This window comes from Pseudophryne corroboree, chromosome 7 (genome assembly GCF_028390025.1).
Source record: "Pseudophryne corroboree isolate aPseCor3 chromosome 7, aPseCor3.hap2, whole genome shotgun sequence".
Lineage (NCBI taxonomy): Eukaryota > Metazoa > Chordata > Amphibia > Anura > Myobatrachidae > Pseudophryne > Pseudophryne corroboree.
Window position 1 is genome coordinate 26,564,707 of NC_086450.1, and position 18,072 is coordinate 26,582,778.

At 50.4% G+C, this 18,072-nt stretch overlaps 2 protein-coding genes across 7 annotated transcripts in view; one reads left to right on the forward strand and one right to left on the reverse strand.

Annotated features, from left to right (window-relative positions):
* DTX3L (deltex E3 ubiquitin ligase 3L) overlaps window positions 1–11,773 on the reverse strand; it is a 44,743-nt gene extending 32,970 nt beyond the window's left edge. Inside the window, exons 1-2 of one of the 3 annotated variants that reach the window (XM_063932799.1) lie at window positions 11,672–11,773; window positions 10,181–10,258 (exon numbers count right to left, since the gene is read on the reverse strand). In XM_063932799.1, coding sequence (XP_063788869.1) covers window positions 10,181–10,258; window positions 11,672–11,675 — 82 coding nt within the window. In that variant the 5' untranslated portion in view covers window positions 11,676–11,773. Of the gene's footprint in view, window positions 1–10,180 lie in introns of all 3 variants that reach the window. The other 2 variants (XM_063932800.1, XM_063932798.1) reach the window with 2 other exon arrangements.
* Window positions 11,774–11,797: 24 nt separating this feature from the next.
* PARP9 (poly(ADP-ribose) polymerase family member 9) overlaps window positions 11,798–18,072 on the forward strand; it is a 137,882-nt gene continuing 131,607 nt past the window's right edge. For all 4 annotated transcript variants that reach the window (XM_063932801.1, XM_063932803.1, XM_063932802.1 and 1 more), the window contains exon 1: window positions 11,798–11,929. The gene's annotated coding sequence lies outside the window, so the exon portion shown is untranslated. The remainder of the gene's footprint in view (window positions 11,930–18,072) is intronic.

An 18,072-nucleotide genomic window follows, 5' to 3' on the forward strand; every position in this document is an offset into this window, starting at 1 on the left:
ATCTGCAGATGCGATCCGGACCATTTGTCCAGCAGATCCCACTGAAAAGTTCGTGCATGGAATCTGCCGAATGGAATCGCTTCGTAAGAAGCTACCATTTTTCCCAGGACTCTTGTGCATTGATGCACAGATACTTTTCCTGGTTTTAGGAGGTTCCTGACTAGATCGGATAACTCCCTGGCTTTCTCCTCCGGAAGAAATACCTTTTTCTGAACAGTGTCCAGAATCATCCCTAGGAACAACAGACGTGTCGTCGGGATCAGTTGGGATTTTGGAAAATTCAGAATCCACCCGTGTTGTTGGAGCACTACTTGGGTTAGTGCTACTCCGACCTCCAGTTGTTCTCTGGATCTTGCCCTTATCAGGAGATCGTCCAAGTAAGGGATAATTAAGACGCCTTCTCTTCGAAGAAGGATCATCATTTCGGCCATTACCTTGGTAAAGACCCGGGGTGCCGTGGACAATCCAAACGGCAGCGTCTGAAACTGATAATGACAGTTTTGGACCACGAACCTGAGGTACCCTTGGTGTGAAGGACAAATTGGAACATGAAGGTAAGCATCCTTGATGTCCAAGGACACCATAAAATCCCCTTCTTCCAGATTCGCTATCACTGCTCTGAGTGACTCCATCTTGAACTTGAATTTTTGTATGTACAGGTTCAGAGATTTTAGATTTAGAATCGGTCTTACCGAGCCGTCCGGCTTCGGTACCACAAATAGCGTGGAGTAATACCCCTGTCCCTGTTGTAGGAGGGGTACCTTGACTATCACCTGCTGAGAATACAGCTTGTGAATGGCCTCCAATACCGTCGCCCTGTCGGAGGGAGACGTTGGCAAAGCAGACTTTAGGAAACGGCGAGGAGGGGACTTCTCGAATTCCAACCTGTAACCCTGAGATACTACCTGCAGGATCCAGGGGTCCACCTGCGAGTGAGCCCACTGTGCGCTGAAATGTTTGAGGCGACCCTCCACCGCCCCTGAGTCTGCTTGTAAGGTCCCAGCGTCATGCTGACGCCTTTGTAGAAGCCGGGGAGGGCTTCTGCTCCTGGGAAGGAGCTGCTTGTTGCAGTCTCTTACCCTTTCCTTTGCCTCGGGGCAAATAGGAATGTCCTTTTGCTCGTTTGTTCTTATAGGAACGAAAGGACTGCGGCTGAAAAGCCTGCGGCTTTTTCTGCTGGGAGGTGACCTGGGGTAAAAAGGTGGATTTTCCGGCCGTTGCCGTGGCCACCAGATCCGATAGACCGACCCCAAATAATTCCTCCCCCTTATACGGCAATACTTCCATATGTCGTTTGGAATCCGCATCACCTGACCACTGGCGCGTCCATAAACTTCTTCTGGCAGATATGGACATCGCACTTACTCTTGATGCCAGAGTGCAAATATCTCTCTGTGCATCTCGCATATAAAGAAATGCATCCTTTAACTGCTCTATAGTCAGTAAAATACTGTCCCTATCCAGGGTATCAATATTTTCAGACAGTGACTCCGACCAAGCCACGCCAGCACTGCACATCCAGGCTGAGGCGATTGCTGGTCTCAGTATAACACCCGTATGTGTGTATATACTTTTTAATGTATTCTCCAGCCTCCTATCAGCTGGATCCTTGAGGGCGGCCGTATCAGGAGACGGTAACGCCACTTGCTTTGATAAGCGTGTGAGCGCCTTATCCACCCTAGGAGGTGTTTCCCAGCGCGCCCTAACCTCTGGCGGGAAAGGGTATAATGCCAATAACTTCTTTGAAATTAGCAGTTTTCTATCTGGGGTAACCCACGCTTCATCACACACTTCATTCAGTTCCTCTGATTCAGGAAAAACTATCGGTAGTTTTTTCACACCCCACATAATACCCCTTTTTGTGGTACTTGCAGTATCAGAGATATGCAAAGCCTCCTTCATTGCCGTGATCATATAACGTGTGGCCCTACTGGAAAATACGTTTGTTTCTTCACCGTCGACACTGGATTCAGTGTCGGTGTCTGTGTCGACCGACTGAGGTAAAGGGCGTTTTACAGCCCCTGACGGTGTCTGAGACGCCTGGACAGGTACTAACTGGTTTGCCGGCTGTCTCATGTCGTCAACCGACTTTTGTAGCGTGCTGACACTATCCCGTAATTCCATAAACAAAGCCATCCATTCTGGTGTCGTCTCCCTAGGGGGTGACATCACCATTACAGGCAATTGCTCCGCCTCCACGCCAACATCGTCCTCATACATGTCGACACACACGTACCGACACACAGCAGACACACAGGGAATGCTCTGATAGAAGACAGGACCCCACTAGCCCTTTGGGGAGACAGAGGGAGAGTTTGCCAGCACACACCCAAGCGCTATAAATATATATAGGGACAACCTTAATAAGTGTGTTCCCTTTATAGCAGCTCAAATATTATAAATATCGCCAATAAGTGCCCCCCCTCTCTGTTTTTACCCTGTTTCTGTAGTGCAGTGCAGGGGAGAGTCCTGGGAGCCTTCCTCGCAGCGGAGCTGGGCAGGAAAATGGCGCTGTGTGCTGAGGAGAATAGGCCCCGCCCCCTTTTCGGCGGGCTTCTTCTCCCGTTTTTTTTGGAACCTGGCAGGGGTTAAATACATCCATATAGCCCCAGGGGCTATATGTGATATATTTTAGCCAGAATAGGTATATCACATTGCTGCCCAGGGCGCACCCCCCAGCGCCCTGCACCCTCAGTGACCGCTGGTGTGAAGTGTGCGGAGAGCAATGGCGCACAGCTGCAGTGCTGTGCGCTACCTCATGAAGACTGAGACGTCTTCTGCCGCCGGTTTCTGGACCTCTTCTCTATTCGGCATCTGCAAGGGGGTCGGCGGCGCGGCTCCGGTGACCCATCCAGGCTGTACCTGTGATCGTCCCTCTGGAGCTAGTGTCCAGTAGCCTAAGAAGCAAATCCATCCTGCACGCAGGTGAGTTCACTTCTTCTCCCCTAAGTCCCTCGTTGCAGTGAGCCTGTTGCCAGCAGGACTCACTGTAAAATAAAAAACCTAAAAACTTTTTCTAAGCAGCTCTTTAGGAGAGCCACCTAGATTGCACCCTGCTCGGACGGGCACAAAAACCTAACTGAGGCTTGGAGGAGGGTCATAGGGGGAGAAGCCAGTACACACCACCTAGTGGTCAAACTTTTAAATTTTGTGCCCTGTCTCCTGCGGAGCCGCTATTCCCCATGGTCCTGACGGAGTCCCAGCATCCACTAGGACGTCAGAGAAATATATATACAGAAAGAAATAAAGAGACTGCTAGGCACAATCAAACTGGCAGTTGACTGTTTAAAATTCTTGGCCCTCAGATACCAAAATCTTGGGGTATCCAACATGCGGCCCATCCAGCTGCTGTGGAACTACATATCCCAGCATGCCCTGCTACAGTTTTAGCGTGCCCTAGTAACAAAGCAGTGACATGGCTTGCTAGGATTTGTAGTTCCACAGCAGCTGACGGGCTGCCATCACCCTTGGATTGCTTTCATGCATTTGACGTCAGCTCTGGATAACTACTCTGCCCCATTGATCACTGGCTAATTACTGACCCAGCCAAACAGAGTAACTCACAAAGGCATGATTAAAGACATCTAAACATGACCTGTTGGGGGTACCTGAGGACTGGAGATGAGAACCACTGATGTGAAGCAGTATAGATGGATGTTGCAGCACAGTAACATTGTAGCAGATTGAATAAAAACAAGTTTGGCTGTAAGAAGAGAAAAGTTTCTTATCTGTGATCAGCAGCAAATGTTACCTCTGAGGGTGAAATCCTCTCATGCTCCCGTGGATGTGTTGTTGCTGATACAACGTGTGGGTGTATCCACTTGTGGGTTTGTATGTTGTGTGTTTTTGAGAACGTCTCCCTGGGAGACAAACGTCAGGATAAAGATAGAACTGCGAGACAGAGAGCGCCGGTCTTATGGCCGACTCTGAGGCGGGAGCTGCGGCATCCAGGGCTGCATGTTTTGCCGGTCGCCCGTCGGCTACGTTATGCAAATGCCGTTACAAAGCCCTTCCCTTGTGTGCATCTGAGCAGCGTGTAGAGACGCCACCCTCGGACTCACCACGGAAACTTCCACCAGCCGTACGGCAGGTGCAGCTTCCCTGTCTATGGTTCCAAAGTATAGGACAAACCAAGTTGACAGGTACAAAGGGTGTCGGGTTTTTATTTTGGTGGTGGGGGGTCATGTTTTTCCCACTTTTGCTTGCTTTACCACCCACGTGTACTACGACTGGGAGTAGTAATCTGCGGCAAAAAAAAACTTGTGTCAACCATAGTCATGTCAAAGAGACATATCTTGATTTTAATATTTGCCTACAGGGACTTATCTGTGACACAGGAGTAGGAAATCAGATCACGATGCGGTTACCCGGTGTTTGCAGTCGGTTGTCACAACGCCATAAGTGACCATTTCAAAGGGGACAAATGCCCAGACATTCTATCTGCCAGTCACTGAGGAATGGAACCCCGAGGAATAAACCACATGATCAGACAGCATGAATCCTCATAGGTCAGGACTGGGAACATCTCCATCGCCAGTTTATTAATTAGGGATAACAGATGCAGAGAACCTGTGCTGATCACGTGTCTTCTGTAGGCAGCGTCAGACTGGGGCATAAAGGGCTTACCAGGGAAATACAATCACAGGAGCCCACTAAGGGGCGTTGCCATATGCTGGAAGAGGTGTGGCCATGTGACCAGAGAGGAGGGCCCAGCCATTATAGGCGCCACCTAGCATAATACATAAAGAAAAATATCTCTATCTCAGAGCTGTAGTACAGGGGGCCAAGTTACATATAGGGGGTCAGGTCTGCAGTACAGGGGGTCAGGTCTAACATAGGGTGTCAGAGCTGCAGTATATGGGGTCAGGTTATATATAGGGGGTCAGGTCTGCAGTACAGGGGGTCAGGTTACATATAGGGGGTCAGGTCTGTAACATAGGGTGTCAGAGCTGCAGTATATGGGGTCAGGTATGCAGCATATGGGGTCAGGTTATATATAGGGGGTCAGGTCTGCAGTACAGGGGGTCAGGTATGTAGCAGAGGGAGTCATAGCTGTAGTATATGGGGTCAGAGCTGCAGTACATGGGGTCAGGTCTGTAACACAGGGTGTCAGAGCTGTAGTATATGGGGTCAGGTATGCAGCATAGGGTGTCAGAGCTGTAGTATATGGGGTCAGGTATGCAGCATAGGGTGTCAGAGCTGTAGTATATGGGGTCAGAGCTGCAGTATAGGGGGTCAGGTATGCAGCATAGGGTGTCAGAGCTGTAGTATATGGGGTCAGAGCTGCAGTATATGGGGTCAGGTATGCAGCATAGGGTGTCAGAGCTGTAGTATATGGGGTCAGAGCTGCAGTATATGGGGTCAGGTATGCAGCATAGGGTGTCAGAGCTGTAGTATATGGGGTCAGGTATGCAGCATAGGGTGTCAGAGCTGCAGTATATGGGGTCAGGTATGCAGCATAGGGTGTCAGAGCTGTAGTATATGGGGTCAGAGCTGCAGTATATGGGGTCAGGTATGCAGCATAGGGTGTCAGAGCTACAGTATATGGGGTCAGGTATGCAGCATAGGGTGTCAGAGCTGCAGTATATGGGGTCAGGTATGCAGCATAGGGTGTCAGAGCTGTAGTATATGGGGTCAGAGCTGCAGTATATGGGGTCAGGTATGCAGCATAGGGTGTCAGAGCTGCAGTATATGGGGTCAGGTATGCAGCATAGGGTGTCAGAGCTGCAGTATATGGGGTCAGGTATGCGGCATAGGGTGTCAGAGCTGCAGCATAGGGTGTCAGAGCTGCAGTATATGGGGTCAGAGCTGCAGTACATGGGGTCAGAGCTGTAACATAGGGTGTCAGAGCTGCAGTATATGGGGTCAGAGCTGCAGTACATGGGGTTAGGTCTGTAACATAGGGTGTCAGAGCTGCAGTACATGGGGTCAGGTCTGTAACACAGGGTGTCAGAGCTGCAGTATATGGGGTCAGGTATGCAGCATAGGGTGTCAGAGCTGCAGTACATGGGGTCAGGTATGCGGCATAGGGTGTCAGAGCTGCAGCATAGGGTGTCAGAGCTGCAGTATATGGTGTCAGAGCTGCAGTATATGGGGTCAGAGCTGCAGTACATGGGGTCAGAGCTGTAACATAGGGTGTCAGAGCTGCAGTATATGGGGTCAGAGCTGCAGTACATGGGGTCAGGTCTGTAACATAGGGTGTCAGAGCTGCAGTATATGGGATCAGAGCTGCAGTACATGGGGTCAGAGCTGCAGTATATGGGGTCAGAGCTGCAGTACATGGGGTCAGGTCTGTAACATGGGGTGTCAGAGCTGCAGTATATGGGGTCAGGGTGCAGTGCAGGTCACAGTGTAAAAGGCAGCAGCCGCCCGGCAGAGTCACTGACCGCGCATGGAGCGGAGTAGGTGCCCAGCCCCAGGACCAGGGTGCCGTTGTCATCACTCAGGGGAGGCGGTGGCTGTCTGCTGTTAGCTCCATGCCGAGACCCGGAGAGACACCCTCAACGGAGACTGCGCCGGGCATCTCATTACTGGCTTTCGGGGGAGGGGACGGAGCCCAGGGATGTGGAAGGACCCAGCGGAGACTCAGCATCGGGGGCTCAGTCACACAGAGCGAGATACAGATACTGTATGTACATAGCACTGTATACTGTGCCCACTGTCAACGCATAGAAATATTCAGTTACCGCCGCTGCCCCGGACTCTAGTGCAGCTAGCTGCTGCCTGCTTCAAACTCTGGTAGGCCCCGCCCTCACACAAAAGAGGGCAGGGCTAAGAATCACTGGGGCCTACCGGTGATCTCCTCGGCTCCCCGGTGGCCCAGTCTGTAGGGAAGATTATAAATGCCATAAAAATATAATATTTTCATATGAAACTGTGAAAGCCTATTGGAATGGTGTTTCTGTTAAATGTTATAGAAAAGTTATATGCAAAAAAGGATTTTAATTATTTTGGCACACAATGATTCAGATAGGTGACATTTCCGCCCCCATATTAGCATCTGGGCCGCCTGAGTGGTCCGCCTACAGTCAGAGCCGGCCCTAACCAATATAATGCCCTAGGCAAGATTTTGGCTGGTGCCGCCTAGCACCGCCACTAGTTCTGCCTCTGACCCTGCACCCCTTTCCCAGCACCATCACCCCTCACCCATAGCAATCCTCATTTTGGTGCTCCCTGTATTTTAAGTAGAAACAATGCGCACATTTGGCACATAGTGCAAAAAAGTGAGTGTTCTTGCTAGGAAGGGGCATGGCCACACAATAGCACCCCCAATTCAAATTAAGCCTCACAGTAGTGCAACTTTATTCACATTTTATCATGCGATAGTGTCCCTTATTCACATTACATCACACAGTAGTACCATTTTACCTTATATACGTTATTCCTCACAGTAGTTCCCCTTATTCACATTACATCACGCTGAATTGCCCCTTATTCACATTACACCACACCATATTGCTCTTTATTCACATTAGACCACACAGTAGTGCCATTTCTACACATTACGCCACACAGTAGAGCACCTTATACACATAATGCCATACATTAGTAATGCATTTATACACATAATTCCACACAGTAATGCCCCTTACACATAGGACACACATTATTAATGTCCTTATAAACATAATACGCTTTACACATTATGCCAACCTTTATTAATGCCCTTACACAAATAATGTCTCTTACACATATGCCGCACATTATTAATGCATTTAAACACGACACACATAATGCCCCTTACACATATGCCGAACACTACTGCACAACCAACCCACCTGCACACAGCACTCATACTGTCACTAACACTGTGACCTCTGCCTCTGCTTGGATACAGATGGGTCCGCATACATCTTGCCTTAATACGCCATGCAGCAGGAGATGCCTGGCTTGAGTCAGCTGGCAGCCCTGCTAACATCTGGCGTATTTTTTGACGAATATGCATCTTATTTGCATTACTATGTGGCTAGGATGCACAAGCAGCTTCTGCTGGTTAAAATGATATGCGGTATGCCTATATTCTGTGTGCTACTGTGGCTGTATCTGCATACGAAATTCTACGTTATATAGTGATTTCCAGGAATTCACTGTAACATAGTTTTTCGTATGCAGATACAGCTGCAATCACACACAGAATATAGGCATGCCGCATATCATTGTAATCAGCAGAAGCTGCTTGTGCCCCTAGGCATATCAAATGCCCTAGGCATTTGTCTAGTTTGCCTATGCTTAGGGCCGGCTCTGCCTACAGTTAAAGTTTAGAAACCATGGGTTAGATTTACTAAAAGTAGATTTGGGTTGATTTTGGTCGATGTTTGGTTAATTTTTTGATCAATTTTGTGTTTCAGGGTCTAAATTTCCATATGATTTTTGAATATGTATATTTTTTTTTTTACGATGTCAAAAATCATTTGTTAGTAAATGTGGAATTTAGACCCGAAACACAAAATCTGTCAAAAATCTATCAAACATCGACCAAAAATTGTTCAAAATCAACCCAAATCGATTTTTAGTAAATATAACCCCACATGTACGAGAGGAATTTGCCAAACTTTGGGGACCACTCTAGAAGAATGGGTGTCTTCATACCCAGCTGTGCCCCAGCCAGAATATACTGCATGTTATATACTCTGTAAGTTTCTTCCGTTCTATTTTAACATTTTGTTTTTGCACACTTATTGTAGGTCTTGTTGTAGCGTAATTTCTTTTTAGCAGTGTAATACTATTTTGTATATTAAATATAACCTTTAATAGGTCCATGTCAAACTCGCGTCCTACCTGGGTCACCTTTAGGGAACATAAAAAGTTTAGAGGGATGGATTCCCGGAGAAGGGGTGTAGCCAAAACTAGAACAGGGGTACAGCCATTTTGTTTGTTATTGTATTACAACTCTAATAAATAGCCCGTGTGCACAAATATATACCCGCCCAGAGCTACTTCATGCACTTAATACCCCTTTCAGACCGCCTGAGGCGAGTTGTACCCGGGAGCCTGACACGGGAGCTCCCAGGGTGTGACCCGCCTCAGGAGCCCCGCCACTGCTAACTACAACTCGACATATTGCCGGGTTGGTGACGTTGCTTGGAGATCACATGATCTCCAAGAGCCGCCCGTAAGCACACCGTGAATGGGTGCCGCATCGACCCGGCTACCGTTCACGCCGCACAGCGAGGCCATGTTCAACCCTGCTCGCTACCCGAGTTGGAATACCAGGTCACTCAACCCGGTATTTCAACCCCGGCACCTTTCAGACCGCACATGAACACGGGTTATGCGTGTTCATGTGCCAATAACCCGTGTTCATAGCTGGCGGTCTGAAAGGGGCATACATATGCCTCAGAGCCCTTTATATGGCATCTGAGTTCTCCTCATGCCCCTATATAACACAAGTTTCCCCAATATATGCCAGAGCCCCCTGGTGCCCTTTTATATAGCATCAGAAACCTCCTCATGCCAGAACCCCAAGTCCACGTGCCACCAGTGCCCACTCCCTTATAGTACAGCAGCCAGTTTATACCAGCTGTCATCGCAGCGTGCTGCAGAAGGAGGACTGGCAGAGGTACGACCTGAGATTACTATATGCCGTCTGTCCAGGAATGAGCAGCCCCTGGACTGTTCAATGGCTGCAGCGCAGGCGCTAAATAAGAACGCTGTAAATAAAGTGAGGCGTGTCTGCGTCTTCCGAGGCAGATTTAGTGGCCTCGGCAGCGGAGATGAGGCGGCCGTTCTGAGTGACCTGTATCTAGTGTAATGTGCTATTACCATGTAGCGAGGGGGACCACCAGTATCAGAGAAGCCTTGCCGAGGTCTGGTGGGGAAACCATAGCTTTGCAAATATATGTAACCAAGATCTCTGAAGTTTCTATTATCATGTAGTGGTCAAGTCTTATTGCCGACACCATTATGTGGGCTACTTTAAGTTACGGGTCATCCGATCTGGGTTCCGTTAAAAGCATAGGGAGTGCCGGATCACCGGCGCTTGGAGGTGGTCATTTCCAAGCGCTGGCAGAATAGAAAAGCTGCTCTCAGGTGCAGTGTGAAAGGGGGTTTGAATCCTGATTTTTTTAGATGCTACGGGTGGTATCCTATTAACCGTAGCTAATTACCACAGCCGGGGCTGTCCACTTACCCCCAATGCTGGCACTTATTGGGGATTTTGTTTGTACAATGAGGCACTCACCATCTTTATCTTTGAAGACCACACAATACGTCTCTTGGTCCAGCGCAGTCACAGTACATTCGCCGCCTCCTGATTTTGCTTTGGAGCCAAAATATATTTGCACCTTTCGTATAAAATTTTTCTGAGCGGACGGGATCATCACCAGGATGGGGTTCTCTGTCAGCACCCCATCATCTATTTCCCCCAAATCTGGTTTTACTAGCTTTGTACCAACAACCCCTGTTGTGTCTGCCTGTCCCCCCACATGCTGTGTGTCTGACGGGGTCATATGATGTGGAGGTCCCCCCAGGTCTGCCTGTGCCCCCACATGCTGTGTGTCTGACGGTGTCATATGATGTGGCGGTCCCCCCACATACTGAGCGTCTCTATGTGTCATATGATGTGGCGGTCCCCCCACATACTGAGCGTCTCTCTGTGTCATATGATGTGGCGGTCCCCCCACGTCTGCCTGTGCATATAGAGTTTCTCTAGGTGTCAATTGATATGGGGCTCCCACTGTGTCTGCCTGTACCCCCATATACGGATAATATCCAGGTATCATATGATGTGGGCCTCCCACAATATACTGACCATATCCAGGTATCATATGATGTGGGGCTCCCACAATATACTGACCATGTCCAGGTATCATATGATGTGGGACTCCCCCCATGTCTGCCTGTGCCCCCATATACGGTGTGTGTATAGGCGTCACATGCTGTGGGGCTCCTCCCATGTCTGCCTGTGCCCCCATATACTGTGTGTCTCTAGGTGTCACATGCTGTTGGGCTCCCCCCATGTCTGCCTGTGCCCCCATATACTGTGTGTCTCTAGGTGTCACATGCTGTTGGACTCCCCCCATGTCTGCCTGTGCCCCCATATACGGTGTGTGTATAGGTGTCACATGCTGTTGGGCTCCCCCCATGTGTGCCTGTGCCCCCATATACTGTGTGTGTATAGGTGTCACATGCTGTTGGGCTACCCCCATGTCTGCCTGTGCCCCCATATACTGTGTGTTACTAGGTGTCACATGCTGTTGGGCTCCCCCCATGTCTACCTGTGCCCCCATATACTGTGTGTTACTAGGTGTCACATGCTGTTGGGCTCCCGCCATGTCTACCTGTGCCCCCATATACTGTGTGTTACTAGGTGTCACATGCTGTTGGGCTCCCCCCATGTCTACCTGTGCCCCCATATACTGTGTGTTACTAGGTGTCACATGCTGTTGGGCTCCCCCCATGTCTACCTGTGCCCCCATATACTGTGTGTTACTAGGTGTCACATGCTGTTGGGCTCCCCCCATGTCTACCTGTGCCCCCATATACTGTGTGTTACTAGGTGTCACATGCTGTTGGGCACCCCCCATGTCTACCTGTGCCCCCATATACTGTGTGTTACTAGGTGTCACATGCTGTTGGGCTCCCCCCATGTCAGCCTGTGCCCCCATATTCTGAGTGTCTGTCTGTAGGGCTGCCCCCATGTCCACCTGCCCCTCTACTACCCGGCTCTCACCCATCCGCTCGGTGTACGTCAGGCCGTCTCTCTGCACTCTGTGCCCGGCTGTCTCTCAGTCGCGCCCTGCAGATGTCTCTCAGCCTGTCGCTCTCCGTCTCTTTCACTTTCACTTCCCGGGACTGGGCGGAGCGGGCGCGAGAAACTGGAACTTACCGAAGTTTCCTGTCACTGAGACGCTGCTGCGCCCCGTACTCGCCCGATCCCCTGACCCGGAGCCCCCGAGCTGAGCCCCCCCCAAGGACACCGACACCCCGGGTGAGTCATACCTGCACTCCGGGGTAGATGACAGCTCGCCGCCAGTAATTGGGGTTCACTGAACGTGGAGAAATGCGCCCCCAGCGGCTGCTGCCGGGATGTGCGGGGACCTGCGTCATGTATCTGCCGGGTGGGGGGTTCACTGGGTCACTGTCGGTGTAGGTGACAGGGAGGACTAGGTACAGGGGATATACGTGGGTCGTGGGATGAGGTAAGGTACAGGGGGTGTAGGCGGGGGTATAGGTGGGTAGGGGGAGGTCCAGGGGGGATGGGGTTAGGTACAGGAGGTATAGGTGGGCAGGGAGAGGTCCAGGGGGGATGGGGAAAGGTACAGAGGGTGTAGGCTGGGTGAGGGGAGGTCCATGGGGTTTAGGTGGGATGGGGTATACATGGGGGTACAGGAGGTGTAGCTGGGGTGGGGCAGGTCAGAGGGTATAGGTGTGATGGGATAAGGTACAGGAGGTGTAGGTGGGGATACAGGGGGTGTAGGTGGGGTGGTGGGAGGTTCAGGGGGTATAGGTAGGATGCGGTAAGGTACAGGAGGTATAGGTGGGGTTGGAAGTCCATGGGGTTTAGGTGGGATGGCTTATATGTGGGGGTACAGGAGGTGTAGGGGGGGGAGGTCAGGGGGTATGGGTGTGATGGGATAAGGTACAGGAGGTGTAGGTGGGGTGAAGGGAGGTCAGGGGGTATGGGTGTGATGGGATAAGGTACAGGAGGTGTAGGTGGGGTGAAGGGAGGTCAGGGGGTATGGGTGTGATGGGATAAGGTACAGGAGGTGTAGGTGGGGTGAAGGGAGGTCAGGGGGTATGGGTGTGATGGGATAAGGTACAGGCAGTGCCAGATTAAGGTCCACAAGGGCCTGGAGCTGAAATTGTTGAAGGGCCTATTGTGTGCCATCACAGCGGTGTGACCAGTGCTGTGGTCGTGTGACTTGTGATGTGTGGGTGTGACCAGTGCTGTGGTCGTGTGACTTGTGATGTGTGGGTGTGACCAGTGCTGTGGTCTTGTGAATAGTGACATGAGGGTTTGTCCTGTCCTGTGCTGTGGGGGTGTGTGACCTGTGCTGTGGGGGTGTGTGACCTGTGCTGTGGGGCGGCATCTAGGGGTGTCTAGGGGTGTGTAATCATTCCAGTAGCAAGTCGCCTACAGTATGCATATATGTGCTCCTCTGTCTTTATGTGCCTTTGCCTGTATGTGCTCCTTTATGTCTGTATGTTCCTATGTCTGTATCTATGTGCTCCTCTACGTCCATATGTGCCTATATGTGCATATGTCTGTATGTGCTCCTCTATGTCCATATGTGTCTTTATCTGTATGTATACTGTTCTCCACTATGTCTGTATGTGCTCCGCTATGTCTGTATGTGCTCCGCTATGTCTGTATGTGCCTATGTCTATATGTGCCCCTCTATCAATTGGGTACATGATTCTGAAAGTAATACTGACACTTTTGGTAAGTAAAGTAACCCTACCCCTTACCCTTTCCCTAACCCTCCCACAGTCTAACCCTCGCCTCATGCAGCTTAATACTCTCCTCCAACTGCCTAATTCTAACCTCCACTCCCAAAGCCTAACACTAACCTTCCCCCTAGTGCCTAGCCCTAACCTCCCCACCCGCAGCCTAACCCTAACTGCATACTTATATTAGGGAAGAGAGCGAGAGATAAGGGGGAGACACAGAGAGAGAGAAGGGGGAGAGGTCAGAGAGGAGAGAGAAAGGGGAGGGGAAAGAAAGACAGAAAGAGGAGGGAGAGACAAAGAGAGAGAGAGAGAAGTTGGAGACAGAGTGGGTGAGAAGTTGTAGAGGGAGAGAATGGGAAGAGAGAGAGAGAGAAGGGGGAATATATAGAGAGAGTGGTGGGAGAAAGGTGAGAGGGGGAGAGAGAGAAAAGAGAGAGAAGGGGGAGACAGAGCGAGACACAGAGAGAAAGAAGAGGGGAGAGAGAGAATGGAGGAGACAGTGAGAGGGGGAAGGGAGATGAGAGAGGGGGAGATATAGAGAGATAGACAGAAGGGGAGGAGTCAGAGAGAGAGATAGTGTAGGGGAGACAGAGCGAGAAGGGGGAGACAGAGAGAGGGAGTAGAGGGAGAGGAGAGAGAGAGAGAGAAGGGTGGGACACACAGAGGGAAAGAGAGAAGGCGGGAAGATAAAAGGGAAGCACAGCCAGAGAAAATGGATAAAGAGTGTGATACTGTGCTCTCTATGTGACAGTGGATAGCCTTTGCGGGATGGGCTGCTGGTAGCGTGGCTGAACTATAACAGTCCACTATGGATAGAATATACAAATAAACAAGGGTGGTTGCTCCCTGCGCACTTCCTTATAGGAAATAATAATATAAATAACATCCATTGATACTAAAAAATGGGGTGTATTTATTAATTTACAATATTGCAATGTAGATTGCAGATGTTACTATTCACCATAGTGATAGTTAGTATAAGTAATTATAAAAAGGTTAACGATAAAAACTGAACAAAGGGGAAGGGGTGGCCGAAATTCCTAATACCGGTATACACAGGACAAAAACATACATATACCTACAAATACACAAGTATCTATCGCACCAAAACGCGCTCAGTGCGTCTTACTCTTGTGTGCTTACTTCCTGTGGTAGTATATATCCGTTTATCTGGATTGTAAATACAACGAATCCCTCCTGGGTTTCCAGTATGCAGAGGTCCCGTGTACCAATATGCTCGTCCTATACAGACAAAGTCCCGTACTGCGCCCTGTAATGGTTGCCAGGCGGATTTGCAGTCCGTGTGCATATACCCCTGCGAGAGGTGTTTGAGTAAGGTGGAAACGAAATCCTTACCTCCTCCGGAGTTTGCTTCAAAAGGGCCGGTGAAGTCACCTGTGTACAGTGGTGGATGTCCGTTCCTGGGGATGGATGCGGCGTCTACCGGCAGACTTCCCTCAGTTCAACTGGTAATCGGGAAGTAAGCACAAAAGAGTAAGACGCACTGAGCGCGTTTTGGTGCGATAGATACTTGTGTATTTGTAGGTATATGTATGTTTTTGTCCTGTGTATACCGGTATTAGGAATTTCGGCCACCCCTTCCCCTTTATTCAGTTTTTAGCGTTAACCTTTTTATAATTACTTATGCTAACTATCGCTACGGTGAACAGTAACATCTACAATCTACATTGCAATATTGTAAATTAATAAATACCCCCTATTTTTCAGTATCTCTGGATGTTATTTGTATTATTACTTCCTGTAAGGAAGTGCTCAGGGAGCAACCACCCTTTTTTATAGCGAGAGAAAATGGTGGAGGGCACAGAAATAGAAGGAAGATACAGAGAAGGGTGGGAGACAGAGAGAGAGAGTGAGAAGGTGAACAGAGAAAGAGAGAAGGGTCGGAGAGAGAGAGAGAGAGAGAAAGAAGGGGAGAAGGAGAAAGGGGAGACAGAGAGCAAGAGGAGAGAGAGACGGGGGTAGGGCACAGAATGAGAGAAGGGGGTAGACAGTGAAAGGGTTGAGTCAGCCATCCCCTAAACAACCCCCCCACCCCCCACACACACCACATCACACACACACACACACACACACACACACACACACCACACACACACACGCGGCATTGTGTACCTTTCCTACCCCCTCACCCCCTCCCAGGACAGGCAGCACTTTGTACCTTCCTGAGCAGTGGGTCCGCGGCATTAGCATCAGCAGCGGGTCCTGTCTTTAGCTACGGCAGGCGCCAGTCAACCCCTGCAACAGCAGCGTCCCGAGGGGAGGCAGTGACAGGAAGGGAAGAACATGTGAGTGGAGGGGAGGAGCTGGACCACCTCGGCCAGCGCCGCGGCCGACCTCCCTCTTAGCACTCAGTCCACATAGAGGCGCAGGGAGTGCGCACCACTGTGCTAGCAAGGTCACGGTTGACAAGTGCACGGTGGGTTGGAGGGGTGAGGGGAGTGAGTGGGTGGGGGTTCCGACTACCAAAAAATAAATAAATAAATAATGTCACCAAAGTTTGCTAGCACAGTCTGGGCCTATTTTCATGGGGGGCCTGGAGCTGCAGCTCCACCCGCCCCATTGTTAATCCGGCCCTGGGTACAGGAGGTGTAGGTGGGGTGAAGGGAGGTCAGGGGGTATAGGTGTGATGGCTTAAGGTGTAGGTGGGGGTATAGGTGGGTGGGAGGAGGTCCAGGTGGTATAGGTAGGATGAGGTAAGGTACAGGAGGTGTAGGTGGGGTGGGGGGAGGTCAGGGAGTATAGGTGTGATGGCTTAAGGTGTAGGTGGGGGTATAGGTGGGTGGGAGGAGGTCCAGGTGGTATAGGTAGGATGAGGTAAGGTACAGGAGGTGTAGGTGGGGTGGGGGGAGGTCAGGGAGTATAGGTGTGATGGCTTAAGGTGTAGGTGGGGGTATAGGTGGGTGGGAGGAGGTCCAGGTGGTATAGGTAGGATGAGGGTAAGGTACAGGAGGTGTAGGTGGGGTGGGGGGAGGTCAGGGAGTATAGGTGTGATGGGGTAAGGTAAAGGAGGTATAGGTGGGGTGGGGTAAGGTACAGGGGGTGTAGGTAGGGTAAGTGTATGCCACCACCGTTCTATCCTGGTATAACTGGAACAATCCCACTGTTTCATGGTCCCAATTAGTGGGACGTTGGGAGGTATTTCCCTTGTCTCGTGTGTCACTGTGTACGGCTGTTTGTATAGCAGTGGAGTGGGGTAGGGGGTGGCCTAACACGTCAGAGGTCTAAGCATGCTGGATGCAGTAATGGTTAGCGTTACTTGGGTCATGACTTCAGTTACACTGGGTGTGTAGTTTGTATGTTCTCCCCGCACCTGCATGTGTTTCCTTCGGGTACTCTGATTTCCTCCCACAATCCAAACATATTCTGTTAGGTTAATTGGCTCCCAACAAAACTGAACCCTGGTGTGTAAGCTCTGTGCGTGTACATGCGCAGACTAGATAGGCCAAGTGGTTCTAATCTGACCTCACATTCTGTATTTCTCTATCGTCCTAGTGGATGCTGGGGTTCCTGAAAGGACCATGGGGAATAGCGGCTCCGCAGGAGACAGGGCACAAAAAGTAAAGCTTTTTCCGATCAGGTGGTGTGCACTGGCTCCTCCCCCTATGACCCTCCTCCAGACTCCAGTTAGATTTTTGTGCCCGGCCGAGAAGGGTGCAATCTAGGTGGCTCTCCTAAAGAGCTGCTTAGAAAAAGTTTAGCTAGGTTTTTTATTTTACAGTGATTCCTGCTGGCAACAGGATCACTGCAGCGAGGGACTGAGGGGAGAAGGAGTCAACTCACCTGCGTGCAGGATGGATTGGCTTCTTGGCTACTGGACATCAAGCTCCAGAGGGACGATCACAGGTACAGCCTGGATGGTCACCGGAGCCGCGCCGCCGGCCCCCTTGCAGATGCTGAAGTCAGAAGAGGTCCAGAATCGGCGGCTGAAGACTCCTGCAGTCTTCTAAAGGTAGCGCACAGCACTGCAGCTGTGCGCCATTTTCCTCTCAGCACACTTCACACGGCAGTCACTGAGGGTGCAGGGCGCTGGGAGGGGGGCGCCCTGGGAGGCAAATGAGTACCTATAAAGGCTAAAAATACCTCACATATAGCCCTAGAGGCTATATGGAGATATTTAACCCCTGCCTAATTTGTCTAAATAGCGGGAGACGAGCCCGCCGGAAAAGGGGCGGGGCCTATCTCCTCAGCACACGGCGCCATTTCCTCTCACAGCTCCGCTGGTCAGGACGGCTCCCAAGTCTCTCCCCTGCACTGCACTACAGAAACAGGGTAAAACAGAGAGGGGGGGGCACATTTATGGCGATATTTTGATATAACAAAGCAGCTATAAGGGAGCACTTATTATAAGGCTATCCCTGATATATATATAGCGCTTTTGGTGTGTGCTGGCAAACTCTCCCTCTGTCTCCCCAAAGGGCTAGTGGGTCCTGTCTTCATTAGGAGCATTCCCTGTGTGTCTGCTGTGTGTCGGTACGTGTGTGTCGACATGTATGAGGACGATATTGGTGTGGAGGCGGAGCAATTGCCAAATATGAGGATGTCACCCCCTAGGGAGTCGACACCAGAATGGATGCCTTTATTTATGGAACTACGGGATAGTGTCAACACGCTAAAGCAGTCGTTTGACGACATGAGACGGCCGGACAATCAATTAGTGCC